The sequence below is a fragment of the Excalfactoria chinensis genome, chromosome 4 (assembly GCF_039878825.1).
Source record: "Excalfactoria chinensis isolate bCotChi1 chromosome 4, bCotChi1.hap2, whole genome shotgun sequence".
Classification (NCBI taxonomy): domain Eukaryota; kingdom Metazoa; phylum Chordata; class Aves; order Galliformes; family Phasianidae; genus Excalfactoria; species Excalfactoria chinensis.
In genome coordinates, this window is record NC_092828.1 from 27,279,793 (window position 1) to 27,299,493 (window position 19,701).

Consider the following 19,701-nt stretch of genomic DNA (forward strand, 5'->3'; position numbering starts at 1 on the left):
TATGTGGTACGTTGAAAGAAACAAGTAGATTCTGTTATGGCAGGCAACAGTGCAAAAAACTAAGCACTATCATTACAGCTTTTCAGTTAAGCATCTACAAAATCAAGAAAAGTAGTTGAGTTATATGTATGCAACTGTTAGGTATCGTTCAGAGATTGTACAATCCATAAACTCATTTATGGGAGGTGTTTTGAATAAAATAAAGTAGCTAGATATACAGGCATGCTAGGTGTCATTAGAACTGAAACCTCTTATTCCTGAAAGTTCTAATGTGTCTAAGTGTATTGCCAAAGAAGAAAAATAGAATTTTGGCTTTATTTTACACAAATTGAAGGCATTGTAGAGTTATATGGGTTAGAAATTGCCTGACAGATTTCACATAAGTGGCAAAGAAAATTGTTTTTGCTTTGTAATGTGTGTTTTTTTTTTTTTTTGTTTTGTTTTGTTTTTTTTCCCCTTTAATTTTATTTATTTATTTACTGTTAAAATAGAAGTAAACTGTTTCACCAAATTAAGAAGTTTTACTTTTTGTCTACATGGATAGCTAATATGAGTTTTCTTCTTTCCTTTTTCTTAAGGATTGGGGAAGTCAACAGAAAAAAGCAAACAGATCATCAGAAAAGAACAAGAAAAAGCTTGGTGGAGAAGCTGAGACGAGGCTTACTAATGATATATCTCCAGAATCTTCACCTGGAATGGGACGACGGAAGACCAGAACTCCTCACAGTTTTCCTCATGCTCGATACACGACTCAGATGTCTGTTCCAGAGCAGGCTGAATTAGAAAGGCTTAAACAAAGAATAAATTTCAGTGATCTGGATCAGGTTTGTGTGAATATTAGCTTTCACTATAAACGTGACTACAGAAGTTGTTCATTTGTCTCTTAATAATTTGTCAGATGAATAAAGCAGGCTTTCATAGTGCATAGCTTAAATGCACTGTGGGAGCCAAATAGCAGTTCTAGTTCTTAAGTTCAGAACCTTGGCTTTTCTATGCCCTAGGCTCTGCCAGCTGTCTTTACTTTGTTCCTCTCAATTATCACCACATTCTATGTCCTAAAACCAGTATTTTTTTTTTTTAATTTCTCATACTTGTCTGTCACTTAAAAGTCTCTGTTATTTTATTCTGAAAGTTTGCTCTGGAAGTGATGTAGTTTATGACTCTGAACACTATTATCCCTGCAGCTTAAGCAGAGGAGGAGCAGCAGTAGAAGTTGTACCTCTGTAATGTGGAAAAAGGGGGACACAAATTCTTTAGCTCTAAGTGCTTCCTTAGGAATATTGACATATTCGGCCCTCCATTGTCCAGTGCATTGCAAATTTGGAGGGGTTAATTTGTTAGCGCAAATTTATTGTTTCTTTACAGTTCCAGAATAGAACTTCGTTAGTCTTTGCCAAAGCTTGTTATTAACTCATTAGAGTTGTAATGATTATGTTTGAAATGTGATTCATTAGAATATAAAGGCTGGGCAGAACTTCCTCCAGAAATGTGTGTAGGATGCCTTTCACTATAGAAAAGGTAGAGGCCAGAGCAAGGATGAGGAGAGTTTAGCTCTGTGGAACTACAGAGCTCTTGTGCTTTTCAGATGTTCTAAGAGTGTAGGTTGCTCTCTGAAAACCGTATGACAAGGATTACTGGCACTGCTTAGCTGTTGTCTAGTCAGTAACTTACGAGGGAACTATAAAATCACAAATAAGCACAATTATTCTTTGTTCTCTTTGTTCACAGAGAAGCATTGGAAGTGATTCTCAAGGCAGGGCAACTGCTGCTAACAACAAACGTCAACTTAATGAAAGCAAAAAAACATTCAACTTCTTGTCACTGCAGATAAACACTAACAAAAGCAAAGGTCCTGTGTCAGGTTCCCAAAAAAAGGAAAGTGGAGAGCCATTGCAATGTAAAGAGCTGTTTGGAGCTGCTCTAAACAAAGATTTCTTGCAAAATGGTCAACTCTCTGTTCAAGAAGATGGAAGAGGAGAACCAACTATGGATAGTAGCCAGGTACTTGTATAGCCTGTAATGTCTGTGGAACATGGGCTCTTCAAAAGGTGTCAGTTACACTATTATTTTTCAGTGCATTTTTCTTAATTTTTAGTGTAACTGTTGTACTTCGTTTTGTATTAGAAATACTCTTTCTACTGTTTTAAAAGGCAGCCCGAAGAAAAGATTGAACCAAAAGCAATGTATTGTCCTTTAGAAATCTAATTATTAAAAGAAAGTAAAAGAAGCTGTATTCATTTGATTCTCTGTTACAGAATTCCAAAGAATAGTTTCATAGTTGAGTATTTTCACGTTACTAGTATGAGCTCAATTCTGTTTTAGCTGATATCAAGAAGAAGCTCTGTGCTTCAGCCTTACAATTTCTTGCATGCTTTTATGTATCCTTAAAGGCTTTTAATTTTTAACCACTTACATAAATGTGCCTATATGATTGAAAGTACAGTGTATTACTTAATTATTTCTGTTGCTTTCGCTGTGTTTTGTGCATTAAATACCTTATAGCTATTGCTGAGCACATTCAGTAATTACAGTGTCTTTACAGATTGTCAGCAGACTAGTTCAAATTCGCGACTATATTGCTAAGGCCAGCTACATGCGGGATGATCTCGTAGAGAAAAATGAAAGATCGGCCAATGTTGAGCGTTTATCACACCTTATAGATCACCTTAAAGAGCAGGAGAAATCCTATCTGAAATTTTTGCAAAAGATGCTTGTAAGTTTGAGAACATAATATGTCTGTTTCTGCACTGTAAGCTTCAATTCTATATTGTTTTTTTGTTAAAGAAGTTGACTATTGCTGTTTTGATGGTGCTACTGGGGGTGTTGGTTTATGAGATGTAGTACCTTCCCTAATTTATTCTTACTGCTCCATTTATATAGCTTTTTATTTATGCCACTGAAATATTTCAGGCTAGAGAAAATGAGGATGATGGTGTTTGGACTATAGATTCAGCTGTGGGATCTGGTTCTGTAGGTGAGAGCACATCGCTAAACACTGATGTGCAAGCTGAGGCTTCAGATACCATGGTAAGCTGCCTTTTAGTAATTTAGTAATTAAAGTGACAGAAATGAAGAGTTATGAGTGTTTGTTGTTTATTTTTATTATTATTGTTCTTATTTTTTTTTCTTGGTTACTGTGACGGTGACATGCAGTTCAAGCTAAGTTCCCTTAGCCCTCTGTTCAGGAGGTATACCTTTGTGCAGGATTTTTTCAATATACATGGGAAAAAATGATTCTGTCACAACAACAGTGTTTCTTGATGAGTTTTTTAAGACAATCTTTAACCTTTCCTAGAAGTAGATTAAAAGGTTAAATATGTATTTTGGCAGATGGATGCATGCATGATATTAATGTAGGATTGAATAACTTTCAATGTGTCGTTCCTTATCAACAGAAAAACTTTAAAGATGAAAGCTTGCTGTTGTTGGGTGAAGGTGAGAGGGTTATAGATGAGTTATTGGTGGGTCATGAGTTAAGTGCCTTTCTAGTAATATGGTTGAAGTGTTGGCTTAACTCAGGAACTTCTTTATTTGGAGAGTTGGGTACCTTTTAGAAAATATTCTGAATTAGTTCTGAAGTACACAGACCATCTCCTTTCCTATCTGTAGAGTTTTTATATTGCAAACTGTTGTTCTAGATAAGAAAGCATTTTAACAGCAACTTATGTTTAGCATCTTTCAATACTTTTCTGAGGAGAATTAGTAGTTGGTACTCTTGTAGCCAGACAGTATTTAAAGTGCTCTGCAAATGATAAGTAAAGTGCTTGGTAGAAGAACAGCAGTTAAAATCTTAAGGAGTCTTTGTAGGTATGTTTAGTTCTGAAAGAACTCTGTCACTGTAAGAGAAGTACAATTTTACATGTGCAGTGTATGCATTTAACTTCATAAAATCTTTAAAAAAAAAAAAAAAGGACTGATACAAATTTTAAGATGCACAAAAATTTGATTTTTTTCTCCATCTCAAAAAAAAAAAAAAAAGTTTTGTTTTCTATTTGGTGCTTCATTTTGTGGTTAATGTCTCTTTACATGCAGAATGGATGCTTCTGCTCTATAAGATTGATTTCCATCTGGAGTATCATTGTTAAAACTGTAAGACTGGGACTATCTTTACTGTTTAGTAGGTTTTATTTGATAGTAGTTTTCAATATGTGACAAGATAGAAGTGGATGCGTTTGCCATGTAAACGTGTATGTTAAGCTGAGCACAAATGCTCAACTATTTAATAAAGGAGATATCTTCTAGTATGAGCATTTGTCCCTGTGCTGAGGGCAATCTAGCGTATTCAGCTTCATGAGAACAGGTTACAGACACTGATGTTACAGCAAACCCAAAAGGGAAAAGTGACTGACCTGCTCTGAATGACAGGGAAGGCTGGCCTTGTAGGATTTATAGCCAAAAACATAGTTTGCCTTCATAGGTACACTTCAAGCATATCATTTTAGCCTCTAAAATAGGATTTATGCGTGCTGATTTTCTTTCATTTCTGTCTCTGTTAACTTGCTTCAAATGTATTTGTTGCCGTAAATGTTTCTGTTTGGCTTGCTTATCTGTGTTCATCTGCCCTGCCACTGAGTTTTCTTTAACTGGAGCTGTTTTCTTTAACTGGAGCTGTTTTCTTTAGAGGTATTTGTCAGTTTTCTTTTCTGAAGTCTGAAGTGTTGGCAGAGAAAACAATGCCAGTAACACGTAACTGTACCAGCTGTAGGGAAGATGTTCTGATTATATGTGTTGTTAGAGGACTCTTCCTGTTTTGCTGTTCTCTTTCTGGGAAAACGTGCAAATTTGACTTTCAGACACTTCGTGTGTACAGAAATTCACAAATTTTAGCCAAAAGAAAAGATGTATGCTCTTGTAAAGCTTTTTATAAAGATTTCTGGTTGAAAGGGAGTACTAAGGGGCTTAAAGCCTATAATTTGTTTCTTGCTTTTCTTTGGCTTTGTTTTTCCATCTGATTTTTAAAAAGGAGGATTTTTCACATGAAAGATTTAAATTTTTTGTCAAGCTTATCAAACAAAATGTAGAGGAATTAGGCTTGAGAAATGTTTTTTGTTTACTAGTGAACAAGATCAAATCTGATATTTGAGTTAGTGCTGGTGTAAAACTTGGAGGCACGTACCCCTTTTCCCTTTCTTCCCCTCCTTCCTGTGTTGATTTCATTTTTGTGTACTCTGTTTTCCCTTTTCTCTGCTCTATATATGTAAGATAAAAATTGAGAAAGAATGTTCAGCTCAAGTTGTATTGGCATTTCTTTGAGAAGTGTTGAATTATGGATGTATTGTCCTTGATCTTTTGGGAAGCTTCTCTTGTGCCCAGAAATTAATATGAGCTTCTGTTCTGACTTTTGGTGCTGGATTTGTTCTGCACTGAGAGAATTTGTTACTTCAGGAAATTAGCGTTGCGTAAAAAGATGTTGATTCTTTTAATATTGTTATGTTTATATTGACTCTTAACAAAAAGGAGGCAAACTTTTCAGTGTTTTTATTTGCATTATATGATAACTTAAATGAAGGCAGGGTCTTTACCAGTGGATGTCTCCTTAAATACTTAATTCCTGAGGAGGTCTTGAGACAAATTTCCAGCTGTTAATTAAGATGGGCTAAGGAAATTAACTTTCCTCTGTATGGGATTTTACCATACAGCGTGCTTTCATTCCTCCAGATTTGTTTCCATGCGCTTGGAAATGTGTTATGGAGGGAGTATGAACGTGTCTTGTTTTGAAATTGGTTTACCCGAGTCTGAGGTGATTTATTGCCTATGGTAAAAATAGTGTGTACAAAAATAAATACATGTTGTACATTAGAGCAGAATAATTATGCAAAACTTTGTACTTACAGTAGATTTTAAGCTAGCAAATAGTCTGTGTCTTGTATAAGCAGCCTTATGTTGCGTAGCTTTAGCATTCTTATATTAATGTGTTGCTATGAATTTATGCTTCAGAAGACAAAGGGATACTTAGTCTTTGGGGCATATTAAGTGGTTGACTATTTTTAAAGAAAACAGCCCTGAGAGCATTAAGCTTATCTTGATGATACAGGTTTTCTTCTTACTTTATATCTAAAACTCCTGAACTGAAGTGGACTGTCTGGAAAGTGAAACAGATTCACCTTTTACTCTTGCCTGACTTTGATTCAGTTGCATTCTTCCTTGTTTTGACACCTCTAACAGCAGTACTTTCCAGATAAATTATCCCATTTATGGTAATGTTCTTCTGTGTCTTTCAGGCCAGAGATCCTCAACAGGAAGCTAAAGAGGAGTTGGAGAACTTGAAGAAGCAGCACGATTTACTGAAAAGGATGCTACAGCAGCAGGAACAATTGAAGGCTCTTCAAGGAAGACAGGCAGCTCTTCTTGCTTTGCAGCATAAAGCAGAACAAGCTGTTGCTGTTGTGGATGATTCTGGTATGAAAGCATCTCTGATAGCTATTTTAACTTGCTGAGTAAATGATTAAAGCTGGAATTGTAGAATACATAGTAAAAGTTCTTTAGTAATTCTCTTCTTTGAAGTCTTACTGCAGGGCTATATTTATATATTTTTTTAAATTTTAAATAGACATTTTTAGAAATATGAGCATTGATATCTAAATTTTACAAAAAAACTCACGTTTGTTAAGGTTCTGTATGCTCACAGAACAAAGCGTTTTCATCGAATGGTCTTTATTAGGTTTTTGTGAACAAATATTTACATTTTTCCTCCTTTTTTCTGCATGCCCAGTTGTAACAGAGACAACAGGTAGTGTTTCTGGAGTAAGCCTTACATCAGAGTTGAATGAAGAATTAATTGACTTAATTCAGCGCTTTCATAACCAACTTCATGATTCTCAGGTCAGTCTTTGTGTTGCACTCTGAAGTTCTACCATTGTCTCTTTTTCTTATTCTTTTGAACAGTTGAAGATTTGTCTTTTTATTGTTATTCATCTGCTGATGGAGTAATTGGAGTTCCTCCAAACTTGCAAGCTCAGTATCTTTGTGTTCCTGAGGGTTATCTGTTAGCTAACTGTTGAAGTTCTTTGTTCTGCTGCTGAGCCTATCAAGTCTATAAGAGGCTTTTTTGTTCGTTAGAATTTATTTTGTTTTTACCCGTGGTACTTTGAATAAAAGGAAGTTATTCTTTTTAGACTCAGTCTGTACCAGACAATAGAAGACAAGCAGAAAGTCTTTCACTTACCAGAGAGATTTCACAAAGCCGAAACTCTTCAGTGTCAGAACAACGGGCAGATGAAAAGGCACAACTTTTCAATAAGATGCGAATGTTGCAGGGGAAAAAGCAAAAGATGGATAAACTGTTGGGAGAACTTCATACGCTTCGTGACCAACATCTAAATAATTCCTCCTGTAAGTATATTTAAATGAAATTATCAATTTCTAAGGGTTTAAAAACACAGAGTGTTTGTTTTTAAGGTGGCCTTTCAATTGGTTAATGATTATCACTGTAGTAGATGATAAAGCTGTAATAGGGCAGTATTACGTAACTGATTTACTGCACTAAAAACATTTCATATTTGTTGGAGAGCTTGACAGGTAAACTAGCACTTGTTATAACATTACTGCAATTAATTTGTGAGGTTGTGATGACTGGAATTTTCTTTTTTCCAGTGGTTGTCAGTGACAATTCATATAATATTCTCATTCTTCAGAATGTTCTGTATATTATTACAGTACCTCTGTATTTATGTACTATGTGCTTCTGTTGTTAATAATGCTACAGCATGATGGGGTTTGATTTTTTTTCCACTGTCAAAGTACTCTCTTGTCCAGTAGTCAAATGTACTTGGATCTCAGGTCATGCCAGAGGAAGTCAGCTGTCTGAATGGACTGGATGTTTTGGTCTGTTCTTTAGATGATTTTCCAATTCTTTAAGTCTCCCATGTGAGTCTACTGTTTGTTCCTGTTCTAGACTTGCATTTGCCCTGGTGAAGCTTTGTATTATGGCTGGAAGTTGGTGTGAGGCGATGATAGGGTAGTCTGATTAAGAAATGAGTCTCTCCAACATGCGCCTGTAGAAGAGCAGACTGCTTTGATGCTTACATGTCTAAAACCCATTCGTCTTTCTTGTACTTAAAGTGCATAATCTGAGTGTATCTGGTTATGATTTTTATATAGCTGGACAGGGTAAGCATATATCAAGGCTGTGTTCTGAAGCATGTGTCTGCAAGAGCTTACCAGTTGGGAAAACAAAGTTATTAGAACTCTTTCTCATTTTAAATGTTTAAGCGTTAAATTTCATCAAATACAATTCAACCATAACTTAGTCCTTTAAAGAACTCTTTGGGCACGTTGACAGCTTGAAAACTTCCACCTGCACTTGATAAAGCTAAAAAGAACAGACTTGTTTTATGGAAGTATTGTTTATGGAAGCTGCCTATTACTTTTGGTTGGCATTGTCTGTCATGAAACTTAATGCAGAAATTGTTGTTCCCTGAAGAAAAGAAGTTGCTTACTGCTATTTTGTATGCTGGTAATATTTTCTGTAGTTACTGTTTAATGTAATTTGGTTAGGCAGCTTCCTTTTTTTTTGCATGCTGTTTTCAAGAAGTATGTTTCTTCTCTGTAGTTTTTCCAGCTTCAAGTTCTCCTCAAAGGAGTATTGACCAAAGAAGTACAACTTCAGCTGCTTCTGCTCCTGTGGGTGTAGTAACTGTTATCAATGGTGAATCAAATAGTCTGGCATCTGCTCCCTATCCTCCTGATTGCCTGGCTTCTCAGAATGAGAGTGAAGAGGATGACAATCTAAATCCAACGGAAAAGCTTCAGTAAAATATTTTTTATTTTCTATAATCTGCTTTAATGTTGTTTTTTTTTTAGCCTTGAGTTTTAGGTGTGTTTTATTAAGTTCTGTATTAAGAAACTGTTTTGTGATTTAATTTACTTAATGGACCACTTAGTAAATGGCCTGTGAAAGTAAATGCCTGCTTAGCTACAAGCAGAAGTTTATTACAGCTAGAAAAATTACAGTTTGTGTCAAGAACTGTAAATGTACCTATCTATTTTTTTAAATTTCATATGTTTTAATTAATATTGCCCTGTGTTCTGTTTTCTTTTTTTTTTTTTGTTTTTCCTCAGGAAGCTAAATGAGGTTCGTAAGAGACTGAATGAGTTACGTGAGCTAGTTCACTACTATGAGCAAACATCTGATATGATGACAGATGCTGTGAATGAAAACACTAAGGAAGAGGAAGAAACAGAAGACTCGGGAAGTGATTCTGAACATGGGGATCCACAGCCTGTTACAAATATTAGGTTAATCATATATTTTGTCATCCTCAGTCTTTATAGCTAAGTTGTCATAGGTTTACTGAAGCAGTGTAAGATTTCAGTGAACTAGAAGTAATCCATTTTTCACATGAAATTTTTGGAGAACTTACTGTAAATGTTTATGTAGCTCATGCAGGCTAGTAGTAATCCTACTCGATAGCAAATGTAGATCTGTAACTTGTAATCACGTTAGATTCAAGTACTGAAATGTGTGTGAAATTCCTCTGGAAGATCAATAGTCATAGAGCTAGGAAGTTTAAGCAGAAGCAGCCTTCAGTGTATAGAGGCATTCTGAGGTATAGTAATAGGATAGCAGTGTGCATCTCTGCAGAAATCAATACTAATCTGGTTATGAATCATACAGAGCTGTTTACATAAATGTACACCTTGAAATTCTCTTGTGAACTGATACCGTTGCAGTTTGAGTAGGGAAGTAATTTGTAGCTGCTTCTGATTTTCATTTATTTGTCTATGTTTTGAGAAACATGTCTGTATGAGAGATGGATATTGAGAATTCTCAATGTCTGGACTAATTTTGCAAGTGAATTTTAGGAGATTTTTTTTCTTTTTTTAATTACAATGGATTAGGAAAATAAAGGCATTCATAAAAGTGAGTCAATAAAATGGCTGAAGTAATATTCCATCGATACCAGTTCTTAAGAAGTTAACATGAGTAATGCATTTCACCCTAGAAACCCTCAAGGAGTCAGTAGTTGGAGTGAAATAAATAGCAACTCAAACGTACAGTGTGGAACTAATAACAGAGATGGAAGACATCTTAATACAGACTGTGAAATAAATAATCGATCTGCTGCTAATATAAGGACACTAAAAATGTCTTCTACTCTAGGTATGTTCTAAAATTTTCTAATAATGCAGGTCTTAGTGCATACACGATTCTGATAGCCATGCAGCATCTGCGAGAACTTTGTTCGAACTGATTGAGTTGTAACAGTAGGCTGGAATTTTTCTGAAGGTAATTAAATAAAAACAGGCATTTCAATAATGTAATTTAAGCAATTTCTGTAATTTATTTAGTAAACAAAGCAGTTTACTCACCTCTTCCTTCTCCGCATCTCCAGACTGTCATAATAGGGAGGATGACAAAGATACTGACCTACCCCAAGCTGAAGATGATGAAGTGGAAGAAGATAGAGCTAGTGAAGATTCCATATCCAGTCACAGAAGCAGCCTGGGTGATGTTGCAGGAGATGCTGAGTTTGAGCAGAAGATTAATAGGCTTATGGCTGCAAAGCAGAAACTTCGACAGTTGCAAAACCTTGCTGCTATGGTGCAGGTATTCTATGACTATTGTCATGGTTTTGTAGTGTTGCTGTCAATATTCCACATCATAACAACACTACAAAACCCTGACAACTATAAATCCAGGCATGAAAATGTGGCACTCGTTATTTCATGTAATGTTTAACTTTCAACAGTGACACTATACTACTATATATAATTCTACTGTATAGAATTCACTGGGGAAAAGAGAGACAGTGGTTGATTTGTCTGAAGTTGAAGGTGACACCAAGTTCAAATCTGGAATTTTCCTGGGTTGCTGATCTAAGACAAGAATGACCTTAATGTTTTATCTTGGAACTGTGTTTTACTAACAACAACAACAAAAAAAAGCCAGCCAAAAAAACACACACACACAAAAAAACAACAAAGCAACAAGCCAAAACAGGAAGTCTGTTATTCCTTAAATTATTTTGATCTATGGTTTTAAACTTAAACTGAATATTTGTCTTAGTTCTGGAATCCTAGGTTTTGCAATGTTACACCGGATTTGATTAAAATCTTCAGATGTGTTTGAAATGTCACAGCATGTTGGAGCTGAGATGTTTAGGGAACTTTTTGTTTATAAAGGAATTTGAGAGCCAGCTATAAATTTGATGGTGTTTTTATTTTAAATGTCTTTTTAGTATTATTTTTGTTAAAAAGAGTTTTTATTGAATCTAATGTCTCTGTGGCAAACTTAAAGGTTTACATTTCCTGTCTGCATACTGACTGTATGTATGAAAGACTATAAAGGTTTTATGTAAGAGCTCTAAAATCAATTTTAGTACATGCTTTTTTTAATATTAGTAACAGTATAGATGATGTATAGCTATTTGTATAGCTATATCAAGATTACATTGCTGTCAGTATTCTCAGCATCTGCATTGGGTTTTTTATGACCTTTACAAAGATTTTTCAGAATTAGAGAGAATATAGCATCTTAAAATGAAAACACAGAAACATACATTCAGTCTTCATATTTAAAAGGTTTGAAACTTTGCACTCAGTAACAGTGCTGTAGGTCTGTATGGCTATGTTGCACTTAGCCAGTGCTGATCTTTTCAGAAGGATCTGTGTTCAGAAAGATTGTGTTGAAAGAAGAATGCTTTGGCTACAACAATTTTAAGATTTAATTGAGAACTTAAAATGAAAAAGCCATGCCAACAAAAAAGCGGAATAGGAACCCATGCAGGAAATTGTTTCTAAAATATAAAAATAATCACTTTTCAGAGTAGTTTTGGTTTCATTTTAAGCCAATAGTACTTATTACGATAATTAGGAGTCCTCACCTCAGTTATATTCTGTTCTTCTATTCTTCTTCCACTTTTTTTCTTGATGTGCTCATGTATTTCTATCTTCTCAATCGTTGATATAAAATATAATTCAAGTGATTCAGGCTCCCAGAATGAGGCATGTTGTAGATGCTAACGAGGCTGAACCTTGTAGTACAAGCATATAGGTGGTAGCGGGGCTTGTGTTATTTTGTGTTTATATCAAGTTGAGCCTTGTAACTTTGAATTACTTTGTTAAGGTGATGTAAATTAGCTTTAAGTCAAGGTGACATGAAGATCTCACCTTTAGTTCAAATGATAGAAAATTCAGACTAATTAGGTGGGGGGGAAAAAATTGCTTTGATAAAATGAACCTCTTACATTCTGTTCATCAGTTTGAAAATAGTCTGATTGCTTTCCTGTCTTCCGTTCAGGATGATGATCCAGAACCTCAAGTACTCACTGCAAATGCATCTAACATGGGTGACTTTTTGGGTGAGATGGAAGAGACAAAGCAACAGCCAAACAATGTTCGAGTTAGTAGCAATAAGTTGCAAAAAGATGTAGGATTGAATGAAAAAGCGAGGTATGTCTTTGTCCAAGAACTGTAGAATCTTACTTTAGATGACTTCCTGCCAGGTAATATGTGGGTAATGTATCCATGCAGAGAGAAGTTCTATGAAGCTAAACTTCAGCAGCAGCAGCGGGAACTTAAGCAGCTACAAGAAGAAAGAAGGAAACTGATGGAAATTCAAGAAAAAATTGAAGTGTTACAGAAAGCTTGTCCTGACCTTCAAGTAGGTAGACTTTGTTTGCTTTCTTAGACTGTTGAAGTCTACAGTCTAACATTATTTTCACACCATTTTTTTCCAGGTAAAAAAACTTGCTTTAAAAAACTCGTTACTAATTGTGTTCTACTTTAAGAATATGGATTTCTAAAGTTGGAAGAGAGCTCTGGTTGTCTAGTTGCATTGAAATTCTTGCTCATTGGTTGCTGTTTTAAACTCTAGTTTCACTGTCCTTTGTCCTCAAAAATTCTGGTGTTAAAGTCTTTGGCAATGGAGGACCTTCTGTATTATTTTTAGTTTGAAATCTGTCTGTCTACTGTGTCTGCTAGTCACTGCACCTTCATCTTATTAGGCATTTGCAGGTTCTGCTGCTGTCAAACAATACGGTGTCTCATAAAAATGACCAACACTTTACTGTATTCAAACTGAACTGCAGTGCTGTACTTTTCTCATACACTTTAAAAGATAATTTTTCTATGAAGTACATAGTAACTGGTCAACACTGTATATCTACAGCATTATACAATAATTTGTTAGTTTAAAAACAATTTTTGTTTCTGACTAACCTCTGAGGTACTTAATGAATTTTAAAATGCAGATTCTCACTGAATACTGATTAACTCTGCTGTCTCAAAAAGCCTGAATTGTTCTGCTGTTCTGCTTTTTCTTTCAGTCTGCTGGCCTGAGTAACAGCCCAGCAAATAGACAGACTTTACCAGCAACATCAGCTCAAGCCATGAATGAGTGTAATGCAGCTGGCAAGCCTTTACTTGAATTTGGTGAATCTGTACCAGTAGGCAATGAGGTATTTCATGCTTGATATTCTAATACTTAATATGAAGAGGGGAAAAAAGTTCTAGGAAACTTGGACACATTATTTTAAGTACTTTATATGGAGAGAGCATAGTATAGTAGCCATGATAGGAAAGTGTACATAATTGATTTGCTTCGTTTCTGGATAGAAGTAAATATTGCTAGTGCTATTGCTGTACTGTTTTTCATGCTCGTGGAAAATGATTTTTTTTCTCTATGAAGTGTGTGTAAGTGGTCAATACTGTGCACTTACAGCATTATATAATAACATATTTGATATAAACCTTTTTTTTTTTTTTTTTTTTTTTTTTTTTGCTTCTTGACTAACCTTTGAAATGAGTTGTGGAATTAGGAAGTGTTCTGTGAAACACTTGGTGTGCCTCCGGTGGCGCAGTGGTACAATTGCTGCTTGCAGCACCAGAGTCCCGGGGTTCGAATCCTCCCTGTGGCGCAAGTGGCAGAAATGCTGCTCTGCTACACAGAAGGGCTCGAATCCCGGGAGTTGGACTCGATGATCTCTAAGGTCCCTTCCAACTCGCACGATACTATGATACTATGATATGATACTATGAAACATGCACTATTTGTCTTATTTTTAAAAAGTAACTATTCTCTGCTGTTTGATTACCTTCTTAAATTTTAAAATGGAATAGATGGCTCATACTGGGTGCATTTTGTAGTGTGACTAATACCAGTGTCTGGACAAAAATGTCAGTGTAGTATCAAATAGTGAAATTTTAAGGTGTTACTTAAGAGTTTTTTGTTTGTTTATACTCTGATGCCTTCCATTTTCTTGGAAGCAGTTATGGTCTGAGATGAGAAGGCATGAAATTCTAAGAGAAGAATTGCGGCGGCGAAGAAAACAACTTGAAGCTCTAATGGCTGAACATCAGAGGAGGAGAGAACTGGCAGAAACAATATCTACTGTTGCTGCATCTATTAAAAGTGAGGGATCAGAAGCTCAGTGTACTCCGCAGCAGAGTAGGACGGAGAAGTAAGAACATGAGTCCCTCTTTGCTGTCAGTCAGTGGGCGCTTCTGTTGTTTCATGCGGTTATCAAGAGATTGTTTTGATACTTTGCCATAAACATAAACAAAATCTCTCATTTTCAATGCTCAGCAGGACAATGGCTACCTGGGGAGGTTCTACTCAGTGTGCGCTAGATGAAGAGGATGGAGATGAAGATGGTTATCTATCTGATGGACTTGACCAGGCAGAAGAAGAGGAAGATACACCAAGTATGAATGACAGCTTTTCTGCTTATCCCAATAACCAAATACCAGAAAACGTGTTTTATCATAAAGGAAATAAGGATAGGTAAGTGGCATTACTTCTTGATACGTGTCAGGGTGTTTTTGAAAGGGATGGAGGGATCACTGCACTAAATGCAAAGCCCCCTATTAGGTCAAAGTGAACTTTCTGCTTGCTAGTGAGGTGTTTGTGGTGGCATTTTCTTGTCTTAGCTTCTATAGCTACGATGTATGTGACTAGTTTTGATTATTCTGTGTGTTAAATATTGCCTACCATTCAATTACCTGGTTGTGTTGTGCTACAGCTCCTCATGTTGTGTTTCAGTCAGCATAGCAGAAGATGACCTATGTGAATTTTTTGCCATCTCTTCACAGTGATTCAGAAAATTAGAATTACTTTCCCCTGGTTTTTATTAAGGAAAAATAATTTTAATTAGTACTAATGCATGAGGCCTTTGTTTGGAAGCTGTACTTCTTTCTGTATTATGTTGATTGCTTCTACATACACTTGAAACATTAACAATTGAAGCTTTGCTAACAGGGAAGGTCTGAAAAGTCAGCTTTTGCTCTTATCCTTCCTTTCTGCCCTTTCCCTGCCTTAGGTGGAAAAACTGCCGTCCTCTTTCAGCAGATGGGAATTATCGACCAATGTCTAAAACTAGGCAGCAGCAAAATATCAGTATGAGGCGCCAGGAAAACTTTCGGTGGATATCTGAGCTTTCTTACGTGGAAGAAAAAGAACAATGGCAAGAACAGATCAATCAGTTGAAGAAACAACTGGAATTCAGTGTTAGCATTTGCCAGACTTTAATGCAAGATCAGCAGGTAGGCATGAAGAGCAGTTAACTCAGTGTTCTGACTCAATGTTGTCCTAAACTTTTCTAGTGATAACTTCTAATTTTGGTAATTTGGTCTTTGTTATTTGTTTTCTTTCCACAGACCCTCTCCTGTTTTCTACAGACTTTGCTTGCGGGCCCATATAATATGATGCCCAATAACATTGCATCTTCACAAGTACATCTTATTATGCATCAGTTAAACCAATGTTATACTCAACTATCTTGGCAGCAGAATAATGTCCAAAGGTTTGTATTAGGACTTGGCTGTATAATTTGAAATGCTTCAGTATATGCCTTTGGTTTTTGGCAGATGACCCAGCAAGATTCTGGATTCTAAGTGTAATGGAAAGATGTTAGAAAAGCCTTGTCCTTGCTTAGACTACTCAGTCATAATTTGTACGTAGTAATGCTCCATTTGAATGTACTTCTTACATCTTTTTAAAGTAAATAAATAAAGACAGTCAAAGTTTCATTTCATGGTATGAAAATTTATCTTTGTGCTTGATAAGTGATATGTAGTTAGTAGCCCTTTTTGCAGAACATTTTAAAGTAATGTGAATGGCAATTGCTGCAAATATTTTGTGTCTTCTGTTGTTTCTGTTTAATTTTGTTTCCAAGCTGCTTACTTCTTGCTGAGTGGCTTTTTTTTTTAATCATTCTCACAAGCATGTTTAATTTCTGTGCACGTGACTACAGTGACAGATCAGTTGATTTTGAACTGTGTGTGTCTGTTGCTCAGGAGTTATTTTTTGACTGGCCAAGTGAATTTCTTTACATACATACTGAAAACATAGTTTATGTGTGTAAAGTAGTGATGGTTACATGAACAGGTGAAATGCAAATCTTGGATTACTGAGTAAAGATTTACAATTTCCTGTCAGCCTGAGCATCGTGGCTGCTCCTAGTGGCTGTGTACTAGAACTGCTGTTGAGTCAAGGCATTTCAGTTTAAGGATTGTTCATGTTATTACGTAGTGCAGTTAGGCTCTATCAGTGAAGTTGTAGGTTTTCTTGCATGGTGCTGTCTACTGCTACCATGCTGCTGATTACTGCATTTCTTTCAAGTTATTTTCTCTTGTGTGGTTTAAATTTTGAGGCATTCTTTTTCCTCATTGTTTTCAAGATTGAGACAAATGTTAAATGATCTAATGCACCAGCAAGAACAGCAACAGTGTCAAGAGAAGCCATCAAGAAAAGAGAGAGGCAGTAGTGCACCACCACCTCCATCTCCTGTTTTCTGTCCATTCAGCTTTCCTCCACAGCCTGTGAACCTGTTTAATGTGCCAGGATTTACTAATATTTCTTCCTTTGCTCCAGGTGAGTATTACTGCAAGTGTGAAAAGTAATATGATTTTTTAAAAAAATTTCTATTCCCTCATTTAATCGTAACTTCATGGAAATCCGGCTTGTCCTTCAGATTGAATTTGAAGTACTCAAAGTTATTTAACAGTATTTAAATGAGCAGAAGTTTGTATCTCTTTTGGTTAGGACTTGGAGTGCTTGTTTTGAAACATGGCAAAGAGCAACGTGTTACTAATTTCTGTTTGTATCAGAGCTATCAAGTAACCACTGATTTTTGGATACAGTTTTTCTCCTCTCATTACCAAATCTTGTACTGTTGAATTTGAAATAGGGGAAATAAGGTATCCTACTGTGTCTTTAAAAATAAAGAAAAAATGAAAGAAAAATAAAAGAATTTTTTAAAAAAAGTAATTCCTAAATTGTCTTTACAGTAATATATTGTAGCCTTTTCAGAAGATCAGCACAACCTGAAAGCTACCAGCTGTATCTCTCAAATTTATTTTCTGTTTTAGAATATATTTGAAATTACACAGAATCCACTCAGAAGAGTAATTATGTTCAATTTGCTACTTCCTTGAAGATTCTAAAGTTAAAGTAAGCGTTATGGCTTATTTGGCCCTGTGGATAGTTGCACTGTTGGAATTTTGCTGTGAACTTGATCTCTTATAGAGCTGGTAGTTTTCACACACAGAACTCTGAGGTTTTTGTTTTCTTTTTAGGAACTTACAATTTTTACCTCACTTGTAGGTGTGAGTATTCTTGAAATGCCTTCATCTGTACACTGGTGGGGTTGTAGTGACATATGTAGTTTCCAATGATGTTTGAAATCTGCACTGAAGATAAATCCATATAATTGCAGCATTTTCAGTACAAGAGTAGTTTTTTCTTATTTCCTCAACACATTTTTTTTGTTTGTTTGTTTCAGAATAACACAGTGCCACTCAGTGTCTCCGACTTGACTTACAGTATATGGATAAATGGTGTAGCAACTTATGGCATTCTTGTTTGTTTTATAGGAATAAACTACAACCCAGTGTTTCCTTCAGGCTTTGGAGATTTTGCACACAGTGGTTTCCCACAAAGCAGTGAGCAGCAGCAACATCCTCTAGATCATAATGCTTCTGGAAAAACTGAGTATATGGCATTCCCCAAACCTTTTGAAAGCAGTTCCTCTAATGGAGCAGAACACCAAAGGTAGGTCTTACCACAGTGCAACTCTCCTGTCATCACTACTGTCAAACCCTGTCCCAGCACCCCAGGATTAGGGTTCATATTGGGAACTTGTAAATTAATTAACTTTAAATACAAGACGAGATTTAATTTTGAGGTTTCAAAATGTTGTTGTTTTGTTTTTTTGGGTTTTTTTTTGTTTGTTTTTTGCTTGTTTTTCATTTTTGTTGTATTTTTCTGTGTATTAAGTGATGTATTGGTTCAGGAATATTCAAATCTTAAATGCAGTTATATGTGATATATTTTTGTCTATGGAGGAAGATTTCTGTTTTGAACTTGAGCAATTGAAATAACAACAGGATATAAATAGCTTCAAAGCGATTTTCTTTTTTTAAAGCTACTGTAGATGGTAACGAATATTATTTCAGGAGTAACTCGGAGTACATAACTATATTCAAATTGCAGTCAGTCAGAAATGTGCGTTTCTTCAGATGTCTTCAGTTTTCCATCTGGAAGGGCTCTTGCTACATGTTTTTTAAATGTTGGTGTTCAGCTGATGACTGAGTAACTAGGGCAGAAAGTATTTGGTAATACATGCTCCAAGAAGCCAGGTTGTAATACATTGTGGTGTTTCTTTCTTTTTTGATGGAAGGACTCATAGGCAAACTGAAGGTGAAGTGGAAAAGAGATCAACTTGGCTTAATGATAGCCAGGAAGTGAAAAAAGATGATCACTTTCAAGTGAAAGCAAGCTTTCCAGTTTCAGTACAGAGCATTGCTTCGGGTCATAAAAATCAGTCTGATACAAGCAGGAGAAGAAACTTTGATGAAGAGTCTTTGGAGAGTTTTAGTAGCATGCCTGATCCAGTTGACCCAACTACTGTGACAAAGACATTTAAATCTAGAAAAGCTTCGGCTCAGGCAAGCCTGGCATCAAAAGATAAAACACCCAAATCAAAGAATAAGAGGAAGAATTCTTCTCAGCTAAAAGGCAGAATAAAGAATACTGGTAGGTAGCAAATTATTTTATGTGCTGTGGCAAACTCAACGTGGATTATAGTCTTTGCATTCCAGAGAATTTACTATCCATAAGTGGTATTTGCAATGCGTTCTTGAAATACATGTTACTGAAATATGAATTCATTTTACATGACACAATTATACTAAAGTTGCTGACTATTTCAGCAAATAGAGAATAAATTATTAGGAATCCTGATTTGAGTGCGTAGTGTGTAGACACAGAGTTAGCTGCTCAGATCTTCCTCTTCATTAAGTCTTCACATTCTAGGTGGATGATTTGCTGAGGGAGGTATTTCAGCAAAATACAGTCAGTCTAGAATGAGAGGGACACTACTAGCATGCATCAGTTTAGTGCTGCTGTATCACTTCAGCAAACAAAGGAAAATCTAAAAGATAATTGTTTTTCATTTTGAGATTGCCCTTGAACCTATGTATGAAAGCAAGAAAACTCTTTATAATTTCCCCTTCCGCTTCCTCCCATAAGGTTATGACAGTGCGAGTGCTTCTAGTGTGTGTGAACCCTGCAAAAGCACTAGAAGTAAACACTCTGAGGAGGTTGTTCATGCAAAGGTGTTTAGCAAGAAGAATCGGGAACAACTGGAAAAAATAATTAAATACAGTAGATCGACTGAAATGTCTTCAGGTATTCTTCTCTGAATTTCAGTAATTGTTGTCATTCAAACTTTGTGTAAGAGATTTCCATGCTTAGTTACT

The 19,701-nt window shown here is 35.8% G+C and overlaps 1 protein-coding gene across 25 annotated transcripts in view; it reads left to right on the forward strand.

Annotated features, from left to right (window-relative positions):
- Positions 1 to 19,701, forward strand: part of PCM1 (pericentriolar material 1) — a 39,206-nt gene that overhangs the window by 4,625 nt on the left and 14,880 nt on the right. For 6 of the 25 annotated variants that reach the window (XM_072336695.1, XM_072336700.1, XM_072336688.1 and 3 more), the window contains exons 3-24: positions 579 to 824; positions 1,729 to 2,001; positions 2,543 to 2,713; positions 2,911 to 3,027; positions 6,222 to 6,399; positions 6,713 to 6,822; positions 7,116 to 7,332; positions 8,552 to 8,750; positions 9,061 to 9,237; positions 9,945 to 10,102; positions 10,335 to 10,549; positions 12,242 to 12,393; positions 12,475 to 12,604; positions 13,269 to 13,400; positions 14,209 to 14,402; positions 14,528 to 14,725; positions 15,261 to 15,483; positions 15,598 to 15,743; positions 16,620 to 16,813; positions 17,815 to 17,992; positions 18,621 to 18,976; positions 19,472 to 19,630. In XM_072336695.1, coding sequence (XP_072192796.1) covers positions 579 to 824; positions 1,729 to 2,001; positions 2,543 to 2,713; positions 2,911 to 3,027; positions 6,222 to 6,399; positions 6,713 to 6,822; positions 7,116 to 7,332; positions 8,552 to 8,750; positions 9,061 to 9,237; positions 9,945 to 10,102; positions 10,335 to 10,549; positions 12,242 to 12,393; positions 12,475 to 12,604; positions 13,269 to 13,400; positions 14,209 to 14,402; positions 14,528 to 14,725; positions 15,261 to 15,483; positions 15,598 to 15,743; positions 16,620 to 16,813; positions 17,815 to 17,992; positions 18,621 to 18,976; positions 19,472 to 19,630 — 4,123 coding nt within the window. The remainder of the gene's footprint in view (positions 1 to 578; positions 825 to 1,728; positions 2,002 to 2,542; positions 2,714 to 2,910; positions 3,028 to 6,221; positions 6,400 to 6,712; positions 6,823 to 7,115; positions 7,333 to 8,551; positions 8,751 to 9,060; positions 9,238 to 9,944; positions 10,103 to 10,334; positions 10,550 to 12,241; positions 12,394 to 12,474; positions 12,605 to 13,268; positions 13,401 to 14,208; positions 14,403 to 14,527; positions 14,726 to 15,260; positions 15,484 to 15,597; positions 15,744 to 16,619; positions 16,814 to 17,814; positions 17,993 to 18,620; positions 18,977 to 19,471; positions 19,631 to 19,701) is intronic. The other 19 variants (XM_072336699.1, XM_072336702.1, XM_072336701.1 and 16 more) reach the window with 8 other exon arrangements.